This window comes from Hyla sarda, chromosome 5, assembly GCF_029499605.1.
Source record: "Hyla sarda isolate aHylSar1 chromosome 5, aHylSar1.hap1, whole genome shotgun sequence".
NCBI lineage: Eukaryota > Metazoa > Chordata > Amphibia > Anura > Hylidae > Hyla > Hyla sarda.
Window position 1 is genome coordinate 75884247 of NC_079193.1, and position 20892 is coordinate 75905138.

At 40.2% G+C, this 20892-nt stretch overlaps 1 protein-coding gene across 7 annotated transcripts in view; it reads right to left on the bottom strand.

Moving 5' to 3' along the window:
- The window catches only part of LOC130273250 (ATP-binding cassette sub-family B member 5-like), a 192478-nt gene that overhangs the window by 69871 nt on the left and 101715 nt on the right, over positions 1 to 20892 (bottom strand). For all 7 annotated transcript variants that reach the window (XM_056519729.1, XM_056519727.1, XM_056519726.1 and 4 more), the window contains 8 exons: positions 15792 to 15907; positions 10456 to 10516; positions 9726 to 9876; positions 4574 to 4616; positions 2765 to 2956; positions 2525 to 2696; positions 602 to 726; positions 352 to 526 (listed from right to left, as the gene is read on the bottom strand). In XM_056519729.1, coding sequence (XP_056375704.1) covers positions 352 to 526; positions 602 to 726; positions 2525 to 2696; positions 2765 to 2956; positions 4574 to 4616; positions 9726 to 9876; positions 10456 to 10516; positions 15792 to 15907 — 1035 coding nt within the window. The remainder of the gene's footprint in view (positions 1 to 351; positions 527 to 601; positions 727 to 2524; positions 2697 to 2764; positions 2957 to 4573; positions 4617 to 9725; positions 9877 to 10455; positions 10517 to 15791; positions 15908 to 20892) is intronic.

Sequence of the window (20892 nt, forward strand, 5' to 3'; positions counted from 1 at the left end):
TTTCTGATATTTTATAATCAAATTGAGTTAAGAAGTCATTTTCAGTCCCTGGAACAAATAAGACATAATATATCAGTTTCTTTTTACTGGAGTATTATTTACATAGCATTTTCCAGTCTTGTTTTATCCAAGAAAAAAGGCCATTTATATACCACAATGTAAAATTTGTATTCTTTTATTTATTTTTTTACAAGTTGATGTTGAAAGGTTATCAGTAATAGGACACTAAGACGTTTTTAAAGCATTTATAGAACAAATCAGCTGGTTTGTAAAAAACAAAACAAAAAAAACACACACACACACATACACACAAATATTGTTAGTATATTTTCTTTAAAAAAAAACACTTACCACAAGGGCATCTCCGACAGTATATCCTTGATCTCCCAAAATAAGAATTGTACCATACCAAAATCCTAGCCCATATGAGCCATAAACAAAAAGATAAACAAAGCCAAGGGCAAGCTGGGATGCTATGGCTTTCTTGATACCAAGTTTTTTGGCCTCTCCCAAATTATTTGTGTATCTGAAAAGAAAAACAATGACATATAAAGTTTGACAAGTATTGGCTTTGTGCCTATCTAAGAACTAATGAAAACACCTTTTTATTTCTTTCTCTTGTCCACCAAACGCCACCACTGTCCGAATCGAGGAGAGGACTTCTTCTGCCACCGCTCCCGCTTTTGCATAAGCTGAAAGCTCTTTGCTTGTCAGAGACACCATCATCTATTTTACAGAGTAAAACATAATGGGGGGAATATTCAAAGAGTGTTAAATGCGCCACATTTTTAGAAGTGTGTTTGGTCTTTAAAAAATTTGGGGCAAATAGCACAAATAGCAAATCATTTAATACCAGGTATACTTGGTATTAACTGCGACACTTTGTGCACTAGAAAGTGGTGCTAATCCTTTGAAAATAGGGTGTTAATAGCACAAGAAGTCTAACCACACCCCAAACACACCCCTTTAAAAAAAATTGGCTAACAGGGCGCTAATTCGGGTGCTAAATATCTGAATATGTGGCGGTAATAGTGTATGCCACATTTTAAGCAAATGTGGCACAGCCAAAGAAAAAAAAGTGGTTAAAAAAGTTATTAAAAGAACAGTCGATGATAGATCTATGTGATGGGGTCAAGTAAAGGATCTTGTTTTATAAAGTTAAAGTGTACCTGTGACTTTAAAAAAATTCTAACATATTGATTGCTAAAACAAGCAAGAAGAGAAGAGCATGGCTAAGGGCACTCTCCCATAGACACTCTCCCATAGACTTTTATTGTGAGTCCGTCTTGGTCACGTGGCACAGAACCGGAAGATAACATACTAAGTGTGAATTTCTCCCAGCTTATTCTAGAGATCGGTTGAGGTCTGATGAAAACTACAATATGTCAAAAGTCTTTTAAAGCGACAGTGCCCATTTAAAATGTTTTCAAACCAACTGGTGCCAGATAAAGGGGATAAAGTGATTTTAGTAGGTACCTGGCAGGCAGTAATGGACATGCTTAGGAAGGATCTGCACTTGTCTTGGGGCTAAATGGCTGTGTTGTGAGATTACCATAACACTGTGGCTAGCTGTTTGTAAACTAGTATTTCCTGTTTAACTTTTCTTTTTTTGACTACAAATCCCACAATTCCATCTTCCTCCCTCCCACACATCAGCCACCCCACCCATTGAAACATAAATGAGCTGCAGACCTGTGGTTTTCAATCAGGGTGCCTACAGCTGTTGCATTAGTTGCAGATTGATCCCTCCACCCATTGAAGCAGACAGGCTCCCTGTCATCAGCTGACTAGTGAGACAGGTCCCGGCCGCATTGTAAGCTGGGGAAAATCTGAGACAACAGTCATTTTGTATGATGGTAAAAATAAATATTGGGAGGAAAATCACAGAAGAATTGTGAGAAAACCATCACACATAGGTACAGACACTATATTATGAACTTTAATTACTTTTATTTGAAAACCTTAAACCTTCCAGTACTTATCAGCTGCTGTATACAACAGAGGAAGTTGTGTAGTTCTTTTCAGTTTGACCACAGTCTGACTACTCTCTGCTGACACCTCTGTCCATGTCAGAAACTGTTTAGAGCAGGAGCAAATCTCGACAGCACAGCTCCACTAGAAAAAGCTGGGAGAAATGTGCGCTAAGTATGTTATCTCCTGGTTCACTTTAACTTTCTGGAGCATACAGCAGCTGATAAGTACTGGAAGGATTGAGATTTTTAAATAGAAGTAATTTACAAATCTGTATAACTTTTTGGCACCAGTTGCTTTGAAAACCTTTTTTCCCCCTCCGGAGTACCCCTTTAAAGGGTTTTTCACACATAAGACAGCGAATACATATCTACAGGTAATTGTTTAGAAAGTGAGGATCCAAGTTTTAACTGTGTGTGAAGAAATGGATACGCATGACTGCTCTCTTCAAACCAGTCTATGGGGCTAGCTAGCTTGCACGCATCACGCAAAGGCAAATGTTAAAGGTGTTGACTGAGTAGTTATAAGGACACTGGTAAACTATAGTAGTTACCTTGGAACAGAATGCTGATGATAATGACATTAGTGGACTTGTAGACATGTATACTAATGCCAGCTGCCACCCTTTAACCAATGAGATGACTAATCCAGTTATACAAGTTGAAGAATTTTGCAAAAGATGTCCAACTTTGTCTCCAATCCCATCATTGATTTTATTGATGTCTCTGGAAATAAAAAGCAAATATATTAAATAAGGCAACAAAATGACAACATGAAAAGGAGTATAACTTACTCTGTAAGGCGGCTGTTGAGCTCTCCAGATTTGGTGACATCAAACCAACTCATATCTTTGGATAACACTGAATGAAAAAAGGTTTTTCGCATTCTACGTGTTTGTCGTGCAGCGGCTAGAACCCAAAATGAGACTTGTACATATCCACACACTAAGACGGCAGCTCCTATAGCAGCATAATAATAGGAAAACCTACAGAAAAAGTGACTGTAGATGAGTACTAAGAAACTATAACACATACTCAAACATCTGTCACCATTGTTTTTTATACACAACCTAGCCAAATACCAAGGATAACCAAACTTTGCATTGACTTACTGAAAAACAAAAATGAATGAGAAAGTCTCCTTATAATATACTGTATGTCTATAGCTCAGCATACTGGTATGAAACTATTCACCCTAATAATATTAAAGGGGTTATCCACCATAAGGTGATTTAAGCACTTACCTGACAGACAGTAATGGACATGCTTAGGAAGGACCCATGCTCATCTTGGGGCTAAATGTTGTGAGATTACCATAACGCTGTGGCTATCTTTTTGTGAACTGGCTATTTCCTATATTATGAACTATGGCTAAATTATGAACTAAACTAACTTTACAGCCCCTGTAGCATAGTCAAATAAATAAAATTCCTGGAATACCCCTTTAACACCTAAGACACTTTAATGCTCAGTTGCACCTTTCATGCCTGTGTAACAGAAAAGGCAGCTTTAAAAAGGGGCATGTAGATTAGACAAATTATTGACATGCAACTTTAAATTTGTCGCATAATGACTCCACTTCCAAGCATGCTTAGAAAATGATGTCTGCCTAGGCTAAAGGCTATTTAGTAGTTTAGTCACACTGTAGACATTGAAGACCAAATGCGAAAATAATTTAACTCAGCATTTGACAAATATATTGCTGATCCAAATAAATGTGTTAAATTATACAAAAAATTAAGGCAACACAATTTTTAAACAAAACACAAATATCCTGCCCTTAATGTCAACCAAACCAATCTGATGCATTGTCTAGGAGGAAGGATGAACAAATAAAGGTCATGTTAACACAAACCATTTTTTCAATGGTTGTGAGATCTCCTAACATATACATAATTGTTTTAACTATAAAGTGTGAGATTTGTGTGTAACTTTCTACGTTCTTAACGTCGCTTGTGTAAGTCAACAAACTTTTTTTCTTTCCAAATTATTTTTTTGAGCCATCCCGTGACAAGTATCATGAAAAAAAATAATCCCCTTTCCGAGGGTGTTCTACATTGCTGGGGGTCCCGGCGCTGTCCCGCCCCCCAAGCGATCTCCTGTTTGGAGAATCGGCTCTCCTTCACAGGTGGTAAGTATGATTACATACAAAGGTTTAATACAAAAATGCATAATCTGAACAGTCCCATACTTACCATCCTTGCTCATGTCTGTGATTTCCTTTGTGCCAACTTCTCTGGCATAAACTGTGCAGACAGCTGATCCACACTTTCCTCACCTTCATCCAAACTGGCATTGGTCATAATAGCAGAGGTCTTAGACACATTCTAAGAGCTGATCCACTAAGCCTTGTGTGTCTCTAATAAAGCACACATACAGCTGAGTGCAATTCATTATCAAGGCTGCACCTTTTATTACGTTGCGACATATCTATTAACAGCCCTGCAACTTTTTTTTCCCCACAAAGAAAGACAAAAACTACACCAAAGAATGAACCACAAAAGTCTCACGTTTTTATGCAAACGATTAATCAGGGCCATTTTGTCTTATACTGTATGTACGGCCAATATTAGTAGATAAATATACACGGATTATATACTTACATAGTCATCTGCTCTTCTATTGGTTTGAACTGTGAACATTGAGCTGTCAACAGAAAATATAACAACATACATATAGAGTATATATAACAATATACACATACGGGGGTATTTATCATCGTTGCTTTGGTAAGCAAGTTCTGTAGGCATTTTTTTCATGCTTTTGGTTTTGCTTATGTGCAACATATTTATTATACTATCACGGGATAAATTTGTCTTACATAAGCAAAAAACTATAAATCACTTTTTAATACCATTTATTTAGCACACATAAGCAAAAACCAATAAATTACTTCAGAACAGCACTTTGTCACCCCACCTCCAGTCGCAGCTGTAAAAAAAAATTTGCAATATATATGTATATGTGTGTATGTGTTTATTACATTTTTTTTAAAAACTTTTTTCCCACTGAATGTACTAACCCCTTTTTTGTTTGTTTGTTTGTTTTTTTCTTCTCTTTTTCTTTTCTTTTTTCTTCATTTCAGATCCGTGTAGCCTGTGGATTTTTTCAGATTCGGTGGACTACAATGAACCACTTTTTTTGGTTTAATATTAATAAAATGTTTAACGAGGGCTTGTGAGGGAGTGTTTTTTTGGAATACATTTTTTTTAAATGTGTTGTGTTTTTTTTAAATTTACTTTACAGGCTTAGCAGTAGAAGTTGTCATATAGACGGAATCCATTACAAAGCCGGGGCTTAGCGTTAGCCCCAAAAACAGTTAACGCTAACTCCCAATTATTACCCCAGTACCCACTGCCACAGGGGTGCCAGGAAGAGCCTGTACCAACAGGCCCAGAGCATCAAAAATGGAGCTCCTGGGCCTATGCAGTAACAGGCTGGCGTTATTTAGGCTGGGGAGGGCCAGTAACAATGGTCTTCACCCACCCTGGTGACATCAGACTGTTGCTGCTTGGTTGGTATCTGGTTGATACTGAAAAAATACTTTTTTTATTATTTTATTTTTTTGGGGGAAAAAAAACTGCATAGGGTTCCCTGTATATTCTGTATCAGCCAGATACCAACCAACGACCATTGTTACTGGCCCTCCCCAGCCTAAATAATGCCAGCCTGTTACCACCTAGGCCCTGGAGTGCCATTTTTGATGCTCCGGGCCTTTTGGTACTGGCTCTTCCTGGCACCCCTGTGGCGGTGAGTACCAGGGTAATAATTGGGGGTTAGCGCTAGCTGTTTTTGGGGCTAACACTAAGCCCTGGCTTAGTAATGGATTCCATCTACTAAGCCTGTAAATGAAAGAAAAAAAAACAACAACACTTTTTAAAAACTTTTATTCTAAAAAAACACTCCCCACAAGCCCTTGTTATCCATTTTATTAATATTTGAAAAAAAAGACGCTGGTCATCGACGTAGTCCACCGAATCCGAAGAAGCCCTCTGCATACACAGATCTGCATACACAGAGCTTACACCACCATCATTTGTAATTTAGCAAGAGCGAGCCTCCAGTTTAGCAACAGCTGGAGTCTCGCTGTTTCTAAACTAAAACTCCCATGATGGGAGTTGTAGTTTAGCAACAGCTGGAGGCACCCTGTTGCTAAAGTACTATTCCCGTGATGGGAGTTGTAGTTTAGCAACAGCTGGAGGCACCCTGTAGCTAAAATACTATTCCCGTGATGGGAGTTGTAGTTTAGCAACAGCTGGAGGCACCCTGTAGCTAAAATATTATTCCCGTGATGGGAGTTGTAGTTTAGCAACAGCTGGAGGCACCCTGTAGCTTAACTACTATTCCCGTGATGGGAGTTGTAGTTTATCAACAGCTGGAGGCACCCTGTAGCTAAAATACTATTCCCGTGATGGGAGTTGTAGTTTAGCAACAGCTGGAGGCACCCTGTAGCTAAACTACTATTCCCGTGATGGGAGTTGTAGTTTATCAACAGCTGGAGACACCCTGTAGCTAAAATACTATTCCCGTGATGGGAGTTGTAGTTTAGCAACAGCTGGAGGCACCCTGTAGCTAAACTACTATTCCCGTGATGGGAGTTGTAGTTTATCAACAGCTGGAGACACCCTGTAGCTAAAATACTATTCCCGTGATGGGAGTTGTAGTTTAGCAACAGCTGGAGGCACCCCGTTCACCCCCCCCTCCAGCTCATCTCCCCCTACCGCCCCCCCAGCTAGTCTCCTCGCCTGCCCGGTCATCTCCTGCAACACCCCGCTTATCTTTCCTCCACCGCTTATCATCTTTCATCTGCCACTTATCACCTTTCCTCTGCCGCTTATCATCTTTATCTTGCCGCCTGTACATCTCCCAGCCACTTGATGTTACAGGACTACAACTCTCAGCATGTCCTTTCAGTGAGGACATGCTGGGAGTTGCAGCGGCGAGCGGACCTGTGTTAAATGCAGGCAGGCCGGCCGGCTGCCCGGAATATGAAACTACAGTGTAATCTCATACTTCCCGGTCTGAGCTGGGATAGGCTGGTCAGTCTCAGCCCATCCCAGCTCAGACCGGGAAGTATGAGATTACACTGTAGTTTCATATTCCGGGGAGCCGGTTGGCCTGCATCTACCACTGACCAGCTCGCCGCTGCAACTGCAACTCCCAGCATTTCCTCACTGAAAGGACATGCTGGGAGTTGTAGCCCTGTAACAGCATGCGGCGGGGTCGGATATGTACAGGCAACAAGGTGAAGCTGACAAGCGGGGGAGGAAAGATGATAAGTGGCGGAGGAAAGATGATAAGCAGCACAGGAAAGATAAGCGGGGGGTTGCGGGAGATGAAAGGGCAGGGGGCAAAGATGAGAGAGGGGGTCGAGAGATGACCAGGGGGAGATGAATGAGCGGGAGTGGGGGGGAGAGATGACCTGGGGGTGGGGGGGTAAGACGAAGCCAGGGCGACTGCACAGTGATACCTGTCCGGGCTCCTGTGTACAGATGTGCTTCCATATTTCCCGCTGGAGTCGTGGTCTCGTTTCCCAGCGGGAAATATGAAATACCGCTCTCCAAAGCAAGTTTTGTAAGCAAATTACAGGCTTGCTTACATTTACGCTGCTTTGTAGGCGGTTGCGACTTTTTGTGCGACTTTCACACTTGATAAATTCCTGACCACTGCAAAGTGAAAACAGACATTTACTTTAGTAAGCTCTTTTGTTCATTTTTGCTTACAGCCAAAAGTCGCACAAAAATTTGCTTAGGCGCCTGTGCGACTTTTTGTGCGACCTTTGTAAGCAAAAAAAAAAACAAAAAATGCTCTAAATCCCTTGATAAATCCCCCACGTAGAGTATACACCCTGTTCCAAATTATTATGCAAAATATATTTAAGTGTCACAAAGATTAAATATTTAGTTTTTCAGTTTAAGTCATAGATGGCATTGTGTCTCAGGGCTCTTTTGATCACTGAAAACAATCTAGGACACCTGTGATAATTAGATTGTCAGGTGAGCCAAATTTAAGGAAAAACTACTAAAGGTGGGTGCTCCAAATTATTAAGCAGAGCACCATTTTCAAGCAATATGGGGAAGAAAAAGGATCTCTCTGCTGCCGAAAAGAGTGAAATAGTTCAATGCCTTGGACGAGGTATGAAAACATTAGATATTTCACAAAAACTTAAGCGGGATCATCACACTATTAAGAGATTTGTGGCTGATTCAGAGCACAGACGGGTTTGTGCATATAAAGGCCCATTTAGGAAAATTTCTGCCAGATCCATGCATCGGATCAAGAGAGCAGCTGCTAAAATACCATTACATAGCAACAAACAGATATTTGAAGCTGCTGGTGCCTCTGGGACCCACAGACATCAAGGTGTAGAGTCCACCAGAGTCTTGCAACTGTGCATAAACCTTCCATTCGGCCACCACTAACCAATGCTCACAAGCAGAAATGGCTGCAATGGCCAGAAAAATACATGAAGACTAATTTTCAAACAGTCCTTTTCACTGATGAGTGTGGTGCAACCCTGGATGGTCCAGATGGATGGAGTAGTAGATGGTTGGTGGATGGCCACCATGTTCCAACAAGGCTGAAATGTCAGCAAGGCGGTGGTGGAGTCATGTTTTGGGCTGGAACCATGGGAAGAGAGCTGGTCGGCACCTTTAGTGTCCCCGAAGATGACCTCTGCAAAGTATGTGGCGTATCTGACTGACCATTTTCTTCCCTAGTACAGAAGGAAAAACTATGCTTTCCATAATAAAATCATCTTCATGCATGACAATGCACCATCTCATGCTGCAAAGAATACCTCTGCATCAATGGCTGCTATGGGGATAAAGGGAGAGAAAGTCATGGTGTGGCCTCCATCCTCCCCTGACCTCAATCCTATTGAGAACCGTTGGAGCATCCTTAAATGGGTACTCCAACCCTAGACATCTTATCCCCTATCCAAAGGATAGAGGATAAGCTGTCTGATCGCAGGGGCCCTGCCGCTGGGGACCCCCGTGATTTTGTGACATCTCGTGACATCAAGGCTCCGCCCCTCATTACATCACTTTCCGCTCCCTCAATATAAGCCTATGGGAGGGGGCGTGGTGGCCATCACGCCCCCTCCCATAGGCTTGTATTGAGGGGGCAGGCCGTGATGTCACGAAGGGTCGGAGCCGAGATGTCACGATGCTCCAGCCCCTGTATCGCCCATCATTACGCACAGAGCGAGTTTGCTCTGTGCAGTGATGACAGCGTGGTGCCGCAGCAGAGATCGTGGGGGTCCACGGTTATTTACATAAATTATTTAGGTAAATGAGAAAAATATTATTTGCATAATAATTTGGAACAGGGTGTATATAACAATATACATGTTAGTTATTTCGGACATAGTCATGCCTGACACACATGGAAAGTGTTAACACTGAACTTAAACCTTTACTCCCCACTACGCAGTTCCAGGGAGCGTGTCGACAAAGCACTATAATTTCTCCTTGCTTACAGGGGGCAGGCTGTGTTGCCACTCTAGCAGGCGGTCACAATCAAGCCTGCTGATGGTGGACAATGGTTTCACAACATTGCTGATGTTGCCACATAATCATGTGGTCATTGGCCAATGACCAATGTGGCTGTTGAAACATAGATACGACCCGGCAACACAGCCTGCCCCCTGCAATGTTTATATTTCTAATGTTCCAACAACAGTACATTCCTTTAAAAACCTTTTTTTTTTTTTTTTTTTTTTTTTACTACTAGTGTCATCACTGATATTCTTACTTGAGTTTTGTGTTGTTGAGTTGTGACACAACATACTGTCAGTCATTTCACCAAATACAATGTGCATTATAGGAAGGCAGATCCCATTGCAGAGTGCACCCACAGACCCAATGATCATGTAGAGGATATCCAGCCCATCTGCATAGCGAAACTAAATAAAATCAGATTAAAAGGAAAATAAGATATAGCTTTAATATACGTCAAGATCAAACATGTGATATTTGTTTGTTAGTTTTACTAGTGTCTTAATATGTTATACAATAAGACTAGTTTGTGCATGCATGTCCCCTTTTGTATTGTATATTGGTGTGTTTCACTTAGTTTATTTTATTTTTTTTGTATCTGTATTATTTACTTTAGTGTCATTTATGTCCCTTTCTATGATAAACAATAAATTATTTCCTTTATTCTAAGCTTTTGAGATGAAAAAAATAAGATTGCCTGGATAGATCTCTATTCGAAGGGTTGGTTCAAAAGCGATGGATATGCTGCATATTTTCCACAGATTCAAGAGGAAAGCCAAAATCTGCAGCAATTCTGCAACAAACCTGCAGTGTATACCAGACATGTCATTATAAGCATGCATTGTCTCTGTCTGTTCTTTCACATAACACAGGGTATTCTATTGGTTGTTTTTAACCCATCTAGCCTTAGCTTTGTTTGCTTGTTTTTTTATACACTTGCATACACAGGAGATTAATGTGTATTCCTTAAACAATGGTTTACTTACAATTTTGAATGGACTAACAGCCTTTACTTTCTCTTTGTTCCCCAGTTGTTCATTTTCTTGACTTTAAAAAACCAAAACAAAACAATACAAATAAAAAAAAAGTAGTTGTCTAAGTTCATGCGCTTAGTACAAAAAGAGGGGGGCTCACCAGATCATGCAATGGGTGCTACTACTCAGTAAGCAAAAAAACTTTCTATACAAGGGTAAGGGTTACTGTAAAGAGTGCACACCACAAAATCAATATTCATATAAGTAACAAATGTTATTAAGTATCATATAAAGTTTGCAAAAAAGACAGAAAAGGGCTAAAATCAATTAAAAGCTCTCAATCGAGCAACCTCTACAACATGGGAGAGGGGCCATGAACCCCCTTCTCACCAAAGTCCCGTCCCTCTGTAGTACAATACAATGGCTCAAGCAGTGGTGCTAACTAATAAGATGGTACACATACAGCATCAATCTATGTCACCAAATAAATAATCCTAACATCAAATGAGAAGAAATACACGATGTACAAAGAAAAGATATATAGATACATATCACCAGTGCACAGCAACCACAGAACAAAGGAGCCGAGATGGTAAACAGCGGGACGGGACCCCTAAGCCCCACGCGTTCCGTCACCGTTTGTGACTTCCTCAGGGGTGTTGTAGTCCACCTGCCCTTAGGGTCTTATATATCAGCATAATATATTGAGTAATACCTGTCAGGTGAGTACATCGAGGGTCAATCACGCTGTGTGTAGTGGAGCCGGCGTACACTTCCGCCTCCGCCACCCACTTCCGCTATGCGTGCGTCACGAGAAGTGCAGATCATGTGACCACCTAGTGGTCACATGATCTCTTCTCCTTGATATTGGCTGTCATGCGCGATAGTGCCGTATCCGGGAGTAAGTGCGTCCCACGTGACCGAACGGTCACGTGAGGCGTCATGTGATCACATGTTGTTAAGAACTTTGTTGTGCCTTGGCGCATGCGCACCCCATATGTTAGGACACCAGGTAAGTACATAACAATGTATTTGACACAATTTGAACTCAGTAATAAAACTGTAATATAGATGCAAATTGATGGTAAATGAACTGGCCCATCACATGATATAGACATTATATATAAGAAAAATAAATCAATAATTGGGAATAAACAATATACATATATATATGGATAATATGTGAAGAATAGTACGTGAGTAATGAATGATAGATAATAAATAATAAATAAAAAATGCAAAATAATAATTAATAAATGCATACATAAAAATAGGAAATAAATAATGTATATATAATTTATTATAAATAATAAGTGTATAAATGGAGAAAAGTGGATAGGCATATAACCCATGTGTGATCAGTAGTTGAAATAAGTAAAAAAGTATCAAAGTAATTCATACCAGAGACTATACACATGTGTTTGTGTGTAAAAAAAACACCCCACCCACACACATGTACATTAATATATGCACAAAGTGAAAGAATAAAATAAATAAATAAATATATAATAAAATTAATAATAAAATTAGTGCAAATAAATTGTCAATATGACTACTGTCAAATCCCAATCATGATCATAATCAAAATCAAACATGTGAAGGTCTTCGTCCAATCTCGTAACCCACCATGCATGCAATATCAAAAATTAGATATATATATCTCTCCGACAAGGTGAGGTCACCATTGATGTATCATACCTGGTATCTTATGCGGATAGAGGATGGTCCAGTATCCCCTTAATCTCAACAGCCTGTGTAACCCTCAATAAGAAGAGGATGCCACTTGCCCAGTTGAATTTTGAATATTAATGTTTTATATATTATCTTAATATTGGTTGATTTGATATTGACCTAGTCAGGAGGCCCTTGAGGGTTACACAGGCTGTTGAGATTAAGGGGATACTGGACCATCCTCTATCCGCATAAGATACCAGGTATGATACATCAATGGTGACCTCACCTTGTCGGAGAGATATATATATCTAATTTTTGATATTGCATGCATGGTGGGTTACGAGATTGGACGAAGACCTTCACATGTTTGATTTTGATTATGATCATGATTGGGATTTGACAGTAGTCATATTGACAATTTATTTGCACTAATTTTATTATTAATTTTATTATATATTTATTTATTTATTTTATTCTTTCACTTTGTGCATATATTAATGTACATGTGTGTGGGTGGGGTGTTTTTTTTTACACACACACACATGTGTATAGTCTCTGGTATGAATTACTTTGATACTTTTTTACTTATTTCAACTACTGATCACACATGGGTTATATGCCTATCCACTTTTCTCCATTTATACACTTATTATTTATAATAAATTATATATACATTATTTATTTCCTATTTTTATGTATGCATTTATTAATTATTATTTTGCATTTTTTATTTATTATTTATTATCTATCATTCATTACTCACGTACTATTCTTCACATATTATCCATATATATATGTATATTGTTTATTCCCAATTATTGATTTATTTTTCTTATATATAATGTCTATATCATGTGACGGGCCAGTTCATTTACCATCAATTTGCATCTATATTACAGTTTTATTACTGAGTTCAAATTGTGTCAAATACATTGTTATGTACTTACCTGGTGTCCTAACATATGGGGTGCGCATGCGCCAAGGCACAACAAAGTTCTTAACATGTGATCACATGACGCCTCACGTGACCGTTCGGTCACGTGGGACGCACTTACTCCCGGATACGGCACTATCGCGCATGACAGCCAATATCAAGGAGAAGAGATCATGTGACCACTAGGTGGTCACATGATCTGCACTTCTCGTGACGCACGCATAGCGGAAGTGGGTGGCGGAGGCGGAAGTGTACGCCGGCTCCACTACACACAGCGTGATTGACCCTCGATGTACTCACCTGACAGGTATTACTCAATATATTATGCTGATATATAAGACCCTAAGGGCAGGTGGACTACAACACCCCTGAGGAAGTCACAAACGGTGACGGAACGCGTGGGGCTTAGGGGTCCCGTCCCGCTATTTACCATCTCGGCTCCTTTGTTCTGTGGTTGCTGTGCACTGGTGATATGTATCTATATATCTTTTCTTTGCACATCGTGTATTTCTTCTCATTTGATGTTAGGATTATTTATTTGGTGACATAGATTGATGCTGTATGTGTACCATCTTATTAGTTAGCACCACTGCTTGAGCCATTGTATTGTACTACAGAGGGACGGGACTTTGGTGAGAAGGGGGTTCATGGCCCCTCTCCCATGTTGTAGAGGTTGCTCGATTGAGAGCTTTTAATTGATTTTAGCCCTTTCCTGTCTTTTTTGCAAACTTTATATGATACTTAATAACATTTGTTACTTATATGAATATTGATTTTGTGGTGTGCACTCTTTACAGTAACCCTTACCCTTGTATAGTAAGTTCATGCGCTGTGACTTGTCTTATAGCTCAGCTCCATTAACTTGATATACTTTTTGGAAAAAATACCTATTTATCCGATTGAATACCATTGGTTTATTTTAAAGTTTCATAAAGAAGGCCTAGGTTTGCTTTGAAATAATAATGAGACCAAATATTATAGAACATTTTGTATTAGTTCAGGGATTATACAAAGCATGCAATTTAGGTTTTAAATAGCTTATCCTATGTATAGTTATTTACTGATTTTGGGTGGAAGAGTTGGTGATTTAAAGGGGTGCTTAAATCAACTGATGCCAGAAAGTTAAAAAGATTTGTAAATTACTTCTATTAAAAAATCTTAATCCTTCCAATACTTATTAGCGGCTGTATACTACAGAGGAAATTATTTTATTTTTGGACTTATTTTCTGTCACGACCACAGTGCTCTTTGCTGACACCTCAGTCCATGTCAGGGACTGTTGAGAGCAGGAGAAAATCCCCATAGCAAACATATGCTGCTCTGGACAGTTAATAAAATGGACAGAGGTTTCAGCAGAGAGCACTGTGGTCGTGACAGAAAAGAAATCCAAAAAGAAAAGAATTTCCTCTGTAGTATACGTAGTATACAGCCCCTAATAAGTACTGGAAGCATCACAACTTCACAACCTCAATTCTAAGCATGATATCAGAAGTAAACCAGACAATTCTGATCACCTGCCCATAATACCATCCCTACAATGAAGCATGGTTTATGGCAATACTGTGCTGTGGGAGTGTTTTTCTGTAGCTGGACAGGGAGACTAGTCAAGGTTGAGGGAAATAAAAATGAAGCAAAGTACAAAAATATTCTTACTAAAAACTTTATTCAAAATGCTCTGGATTTCAAACTGGGTCAAAGGTTCACCTTCAACAAGACAATGGGGGGAGATTTATCAAAACCTGTGCAGAGGAAAAGTTAACCAGTTGCCCATAGCAACCAATCAGATGTCTTATTTCATTTTTTAAAAAGTCTCTTAAAAATAAAAGAAGCAATCTGATTGGTTGCTATGGGCAACTGGACAAGTTTTGATAAATCTCCCCAAATGGCCATTAGAACACAGCCAAGACAAAACAGGAGTGGTTTAAGGACAGCTCTGTAAATGTCCTTGAGTGACCCAGCCAGAGCCCTGACTTAAACTCAATGGAACTCTTTTGAAGAGATCAGAAAATGGTTTCCACCAACAGTCTCCATCAAACCTGACCGAACTGTAGAGGATCTGCAGAGAAGAAAGTCAGAAAATCCCTAAATCCAGATGTGTAAACCTTGTGGCATCATATCCAAGAGGACTAGAGGCTGTAATTGCTGCCAAAGACGCTTTAACTAAGTCCTGAGTAAAGGGTCTGAATACTTATGTCAGTGCAATATTTAAGTTTTTCCTTTCCAATAAACTAAAAAACATTTTGTTTTCACTTTGTCATTATGGGGTATAAAATCCAGATTGATGAAACATTTTTAAAAGTAAAAGCGTCTTAAGACTTTTCAAATGCATTGTTTATATTTTATTTCAATAATAGTTATTTTTAATTTTAGATATTGAAAAAAAAAAAAAACACTGTATTGAACTTATGGTTCTAGTCCTTCTATAACATGACCTTGTGACTTGCAGACCATCATTAGGCTCCCTACCATCATTGCAGCATCTTTTAGGTGCTCGCGTCGCTATTGACTAAGATGATATGGGTTATTTCAGTAATTAGAGCAGAGTGTCAGCTTTATAATACAAATGGCGCCCATAAGTAATGGTAAGGGTACTGCTCTTGAGCCCCTGCCATCAATACACCCCTATAACAATATGATGGTTTGTGGGAAAGACCTGCATACTACTATGTACTATTACAGTGCTGAAAGGGGTTAACATTTTATCATAATAGATACAAAAAGTATAAACCCTAACACATACATATTTTCTTTTTGACTTTCATCCAGTAAAAATTCCATTGTCGGGTGTACATTGTTGATCTCTTCTTCTTTGACATCATTCCTTTTCTTGCTTCTCTTGGACAACCATGAAAACCACTGCAGAATAGAAAATAACTGATATTGTATGCAGTCAAAACATCATAAAAAACCCTTATTTCATCCAGCCAATAAAGATAAGATTTAGGGCACAGATAAAACTTTATTTCACAACAACTTTAGGGGAAACCCCCAAAGGGGTACCCTAAACTAAGACCTTCTCTATAAAATGTAACTTTTATTTATTACAGGTTGAAAAATAAATGGAAATGTATGCACTCTGTGTAGTTCACAATTTGTCCACTAGGTGAACCAGCGAAACGTCAAAGGAACTGGCTAATTGCAAGTTTTAATCAGCAGCTTCTAAGTCTAACTCAATACAACCATTAATCGCGCTAACCCAGAGGGGCCTTACTACAATACCGCACCTTCTCCATAAGCAGAATGGTTGTCATACAGGTAACACAGGAGTACGACTGGAGCTGGGGTTTTAATCGCAGTGTGGTCCACCACCTAGTGGTTAAATTGTGAACTACACAGAGTGTATACATTTTCATTTATTTTTTAACCTATAATAAATAAAACTTACATTTTATAGGGAGGGTCTTAGTTTGGGGTACCTCTTTGGGAGTTTCCCCTAAAGTTGTTGTGAAATTGTTGTTACCCTGGTACCTCCTGGGGTTTTGTTGTAGTATCAGATAAAACTTTAAGCTCTGAGGTGCCTTCTAGCTGTCTCCCAGTGTCTCTCACGTAGGCAACTATATGTTCCAGACAGTTTAAGGCATAATATTATTGCATAAGCAACTAGCCCCCCCAGCCATAGTCATAACTAAGGCTACATGGAAAAGGACTTTTAACTGTAAATTTAACTGTAGCGACCAGTGTCAGGCAGCTGCCGCAAAGGCAGATTCTCTCTTGTGAAGTGTCAAGATCAAAGTGACTTTTTATTATCTCCAAGGGTTGTATTACACAGCCCGACTCCCGTCCCTCACTAGTGCCAATATGTCAGGTTGGCACTCATTTATGGGGCTATTACATGGCTCGGTATCAGGCTGGCAGACCCACATGAAGGATTGCTGGATTGTTTATGTGGCTCTTTTTTCTGTTAAATGTCAGTGTGACATGCCTCATTACACCAGGCGATGTGTGGCTGAAACAATCATTTGTAAACCTGTCAAAAACCTGTGGTCAGCTGACAAGAGGATAATACCCATGTAATAGGGTCCTAAGACTCCAATGTTCAGTGGCATTTGGGAACCATTAAGGCAGTTTTCACACTAGAGCATTTAACATCCGGATTACATACATATTTTGCATATTGTAATGAGGCTAGTTTCAGGGGCCATTCACATGGGTCTATAAAATCTGTGTGTATTTTTAAAACATGGCAAGTGCTTGCTTCATCTTTTTTTTGTAAATAGAAAACACCAATTTAAGTCTATAGATGGAGATTAAACGGTATGCATCTCTCCTCCAAGTTCCTGCAACGCAATCGTTGCTGTACATCTTCATCGTGCAACCTAAGAGATATCCTTCTTTTGGATAAATCTATATATATAAAACTCAACGTGTGTGTGTGTGTGTGTATGTGTGTAATTCCCAGCATCACGTCCAAACGGCTAAAGATATTAACATGAAACTTGGGCACATGTTACTTATATGTCAACAACAAACATAGGATAGGTGATTTAACCCTTACTCACCCCCATTTGCCAGGGGCGGGGTTTATGTTTAAAGTCCCATACAAGTCTATGAGAAATATATGTTACTGCATAACTGCAAACAGCTGGAGATATTTCCATAATACTTGGTCACATGTTACTTATATGTCCACTTAAAATATAGGACAGTTAATTTAACCCTTAACTACCCCCATTTGTGAGGGTCAGGCTTTTTGATTAAAGTCCCATGCAAATCAATGGGAAATGTATGGCAGGAGATATTTCAATACCTGGTACACATATTACAGGTCGGGATATGAGGACGGGATATGAGGACGGGATATGAGGTCGTGATAGGAGGTCGAGATAGGAGGTCGGGATAGGAGGACGGGATAGGAGGACGGGATAGGATGTCGAGATATGAGGACGTGATATGAGGACGGGATATGAGGACGGGATAGGAGGACGGGATAGGAGGACGGGATAGGTGGACGGGATAGGAAGTCAAAATAGGAGGATGGGATTGGAGGACGGGATAGGAGGTCGAGATAGGTCGAGATAGGAGGTCGGGATAGATGGATGGGATAGGAGGTCAAGATAGGAGGACGGGATAGGAAGATGGGATAGGAGGTCGGGATAGATGGACGGGATAGGAGGACGGGATAGGATGTCGGGATAGGAGGTCGGGATAGGAGGACGGGATAGGAGGACGGGATAGGAGGTCGAGATATGAGGACGGGATAGGAGGTCGGGATAGGAGGCTAGGATAGGAGGATGTGATAGGAGGTTGGGATAGGAGGCTAGGATAGGAGGATGGGATAGGAGGTCAGGATAGGAGGTTGGGATATGACAACAATATATGAGGATGGGATATGAAGTCAAAAGCTTGCTCCTTTGTTTATTTTCCTCCCCAACAAGGATTAGGAAGGAAAAACCGGGCAACGCCGGGTATTCAGCTAGTATACAGTATATAGTAAGTGAACCTCTGAGTAAATTATTCCTCAAGAACTAACTGGCATAAGGTGTTTTAAGTTGAAAGTGTGGTATAGATGAGTATAAGTGCTTTGCTGATTAAATAAAGGCAGACAAAACCAGGTTACTGACTGATCTGTTCTTCTCACAGAAAACATTCAGAAGATGCATGAAGCTCCCGGTGTGCAAACAAAATGTCATATGACCTATGACCTGATGTCAGTATAAATTCACCTGCTCAGAAAGCCCCCTGAGTTTGCAATACAAATAAGCAAAACAGCATTTAAATAGCAAAGAGACAAAGTTGTGAAGAATTATGGATCAGGGTTGGATTTTAATAAAAATCTCAAACTTTAAAGGGGTTATCCAGCGGAATTATTATTATTTTTTTTTAGAACTTTGTCAGCTTAACAGAATATAAAAAATAAACCTTTCCTTACCTCCGGCGCTCCTGCAGTGCCTCTGGTATCCTGCTCCGGTCCCCGGCTGCGATCATATTCCTGTCAGGAATTGGGACACCAGGGCCCAAAGTGTCACATTGCTGCTCAGGCAATCACTGGCCAGTAATTGGCTGAGGGGCAGAGTAACAATCTGGACCCCGCGTCACTCAGGCAACAGTATGAAGTGACCACCACCTGCAACCAGGAAGAATACCGCAGCAGAGAACAGGTAAGTCCAGGTTTTTTTAAATTCAATTTATTGAAAAGTTAAATCAGCCGTCAGGCCCAATAAAGTGCAAAAAGGTCACAATCAAAGTCCACACAATAAGGCACTCAAAGTCTAGTACATGTGAACAGAATGTAAACAACAGAATAACCCATCCTATGTCGAGTAATACAAATCAAAGTCAGAGAAAATAAAATAAACAACACCAAACTGAGGTATATAAAATAACCATATACATATGGCCAACAGACGCCTAAAACAGTAACTTTGAACAATACAGCGAGAATTGTAGATACCAACGTGTTTCAAAAGAGGTGGATAAATAATCCGACCAAACAGACCCATGCATTTACATATACGACAGAGAACAGACAGCCAGAGACTCAGAGAGGAGTACGGACAGAAGACAACAGTAGAAAACAGTCAAGACCGAATGGGAGCTGTTACGGGGCTCGAGGAGAAGACACAGAATAGGAACATTGAGTTAACGGAGAGGAGCACCAAACACCCCACACAGAGAGAAATTTACCCAGGCATTTCCTATTCTTGTATACGATATGAGAGAAAGGGAGTGTTGCATTTACAAGTGCCTTCCATTGAGATAAAGTAGGAGGGCCGGCGTCCATCCATTTGAGAGCAATAGCTTACCTGGCCATGAACAAAGTTTCCCGCAAAAGTATGCGCACGTGATGCGTCCATATCTCCTCATCCATGACACCAAATAGACAAATCAAGGGATCAGGAGACAGGGAAGATTGAACCAGAGTAGCGAGAAGTCGGAGCACTTCATGCCAGAAGGACATAATGGAGGGGCAAGCCCATATCAAGTGCCAGAAGTCCGCCCTAGCAGCTCAGAGAGTCAGAATGACTCATTCTATGTAATCTAAGGGGGGTAATATAACTATAATGAATAATGTTCAATTGGATCAATTTATTGTTAGCTGCCGAGGACACTTGGATGTGGGAAGAGAAAATGGCCTCCCAATCATCTTTAGTCAAATTAGGAATATGAGTTTCCCAATGTCGGACCGCCGGCAGTGGGGAGCGGGAGTTCTTGGCCTGAATGAGGTGTGTGTAAAGGATGGACACCAGCCCTCTAGGTCCTTGCGATTTCAGGACTCCAATGAGAGGGAAAGCGAAAATCAGTGAGCTTCCCTTAGGGAACTCGGCATTCAATGCATGGCGCAGTTGTATGTATTTAAAAAAAACTGTTTCTTGGTAAATCGTATCTAGATTGCAACTGCTCAAAAAAGCATAGAACATTGTCACGGTATACATGTTCCCCTAAATTCTGCCAAAAAACTGTGTCCAGAGCAGTATCAAGATGGGTGAGGTGAGGGTTATGCCACAATGGAGTATCCTCAGGCACGTCAGTATAACCATAGAGCCCCTTAGCGGCCCGCCAAACCTTTATAGCTAATTTATGGGGAGGTAGATACGCCCGGCCACCCAGGGTGGGGCTCTCTAGCAACATCTGCAGGGTCAAGGATGGGACGAATCGAGCAAGAGATTGCTCCAAATCAGGCCCCACATCATCTCTAATCCAATGCCTGATATATTGAATCTGACCCGCTGAATAATAAAGATAGAAGTCTGGGAACGACATACCTGCTTCCAACTTGGGCTGTTGTAATGTAGTTAGGCGAATTTTAGGCCTATTGGGGCCCCAGATAAATGGAGAGAGGAGGGAGTGAATAGATAAAAAAAAAACACTTAGGGACAGGAACGGAAGCATGTTCCAGGGCA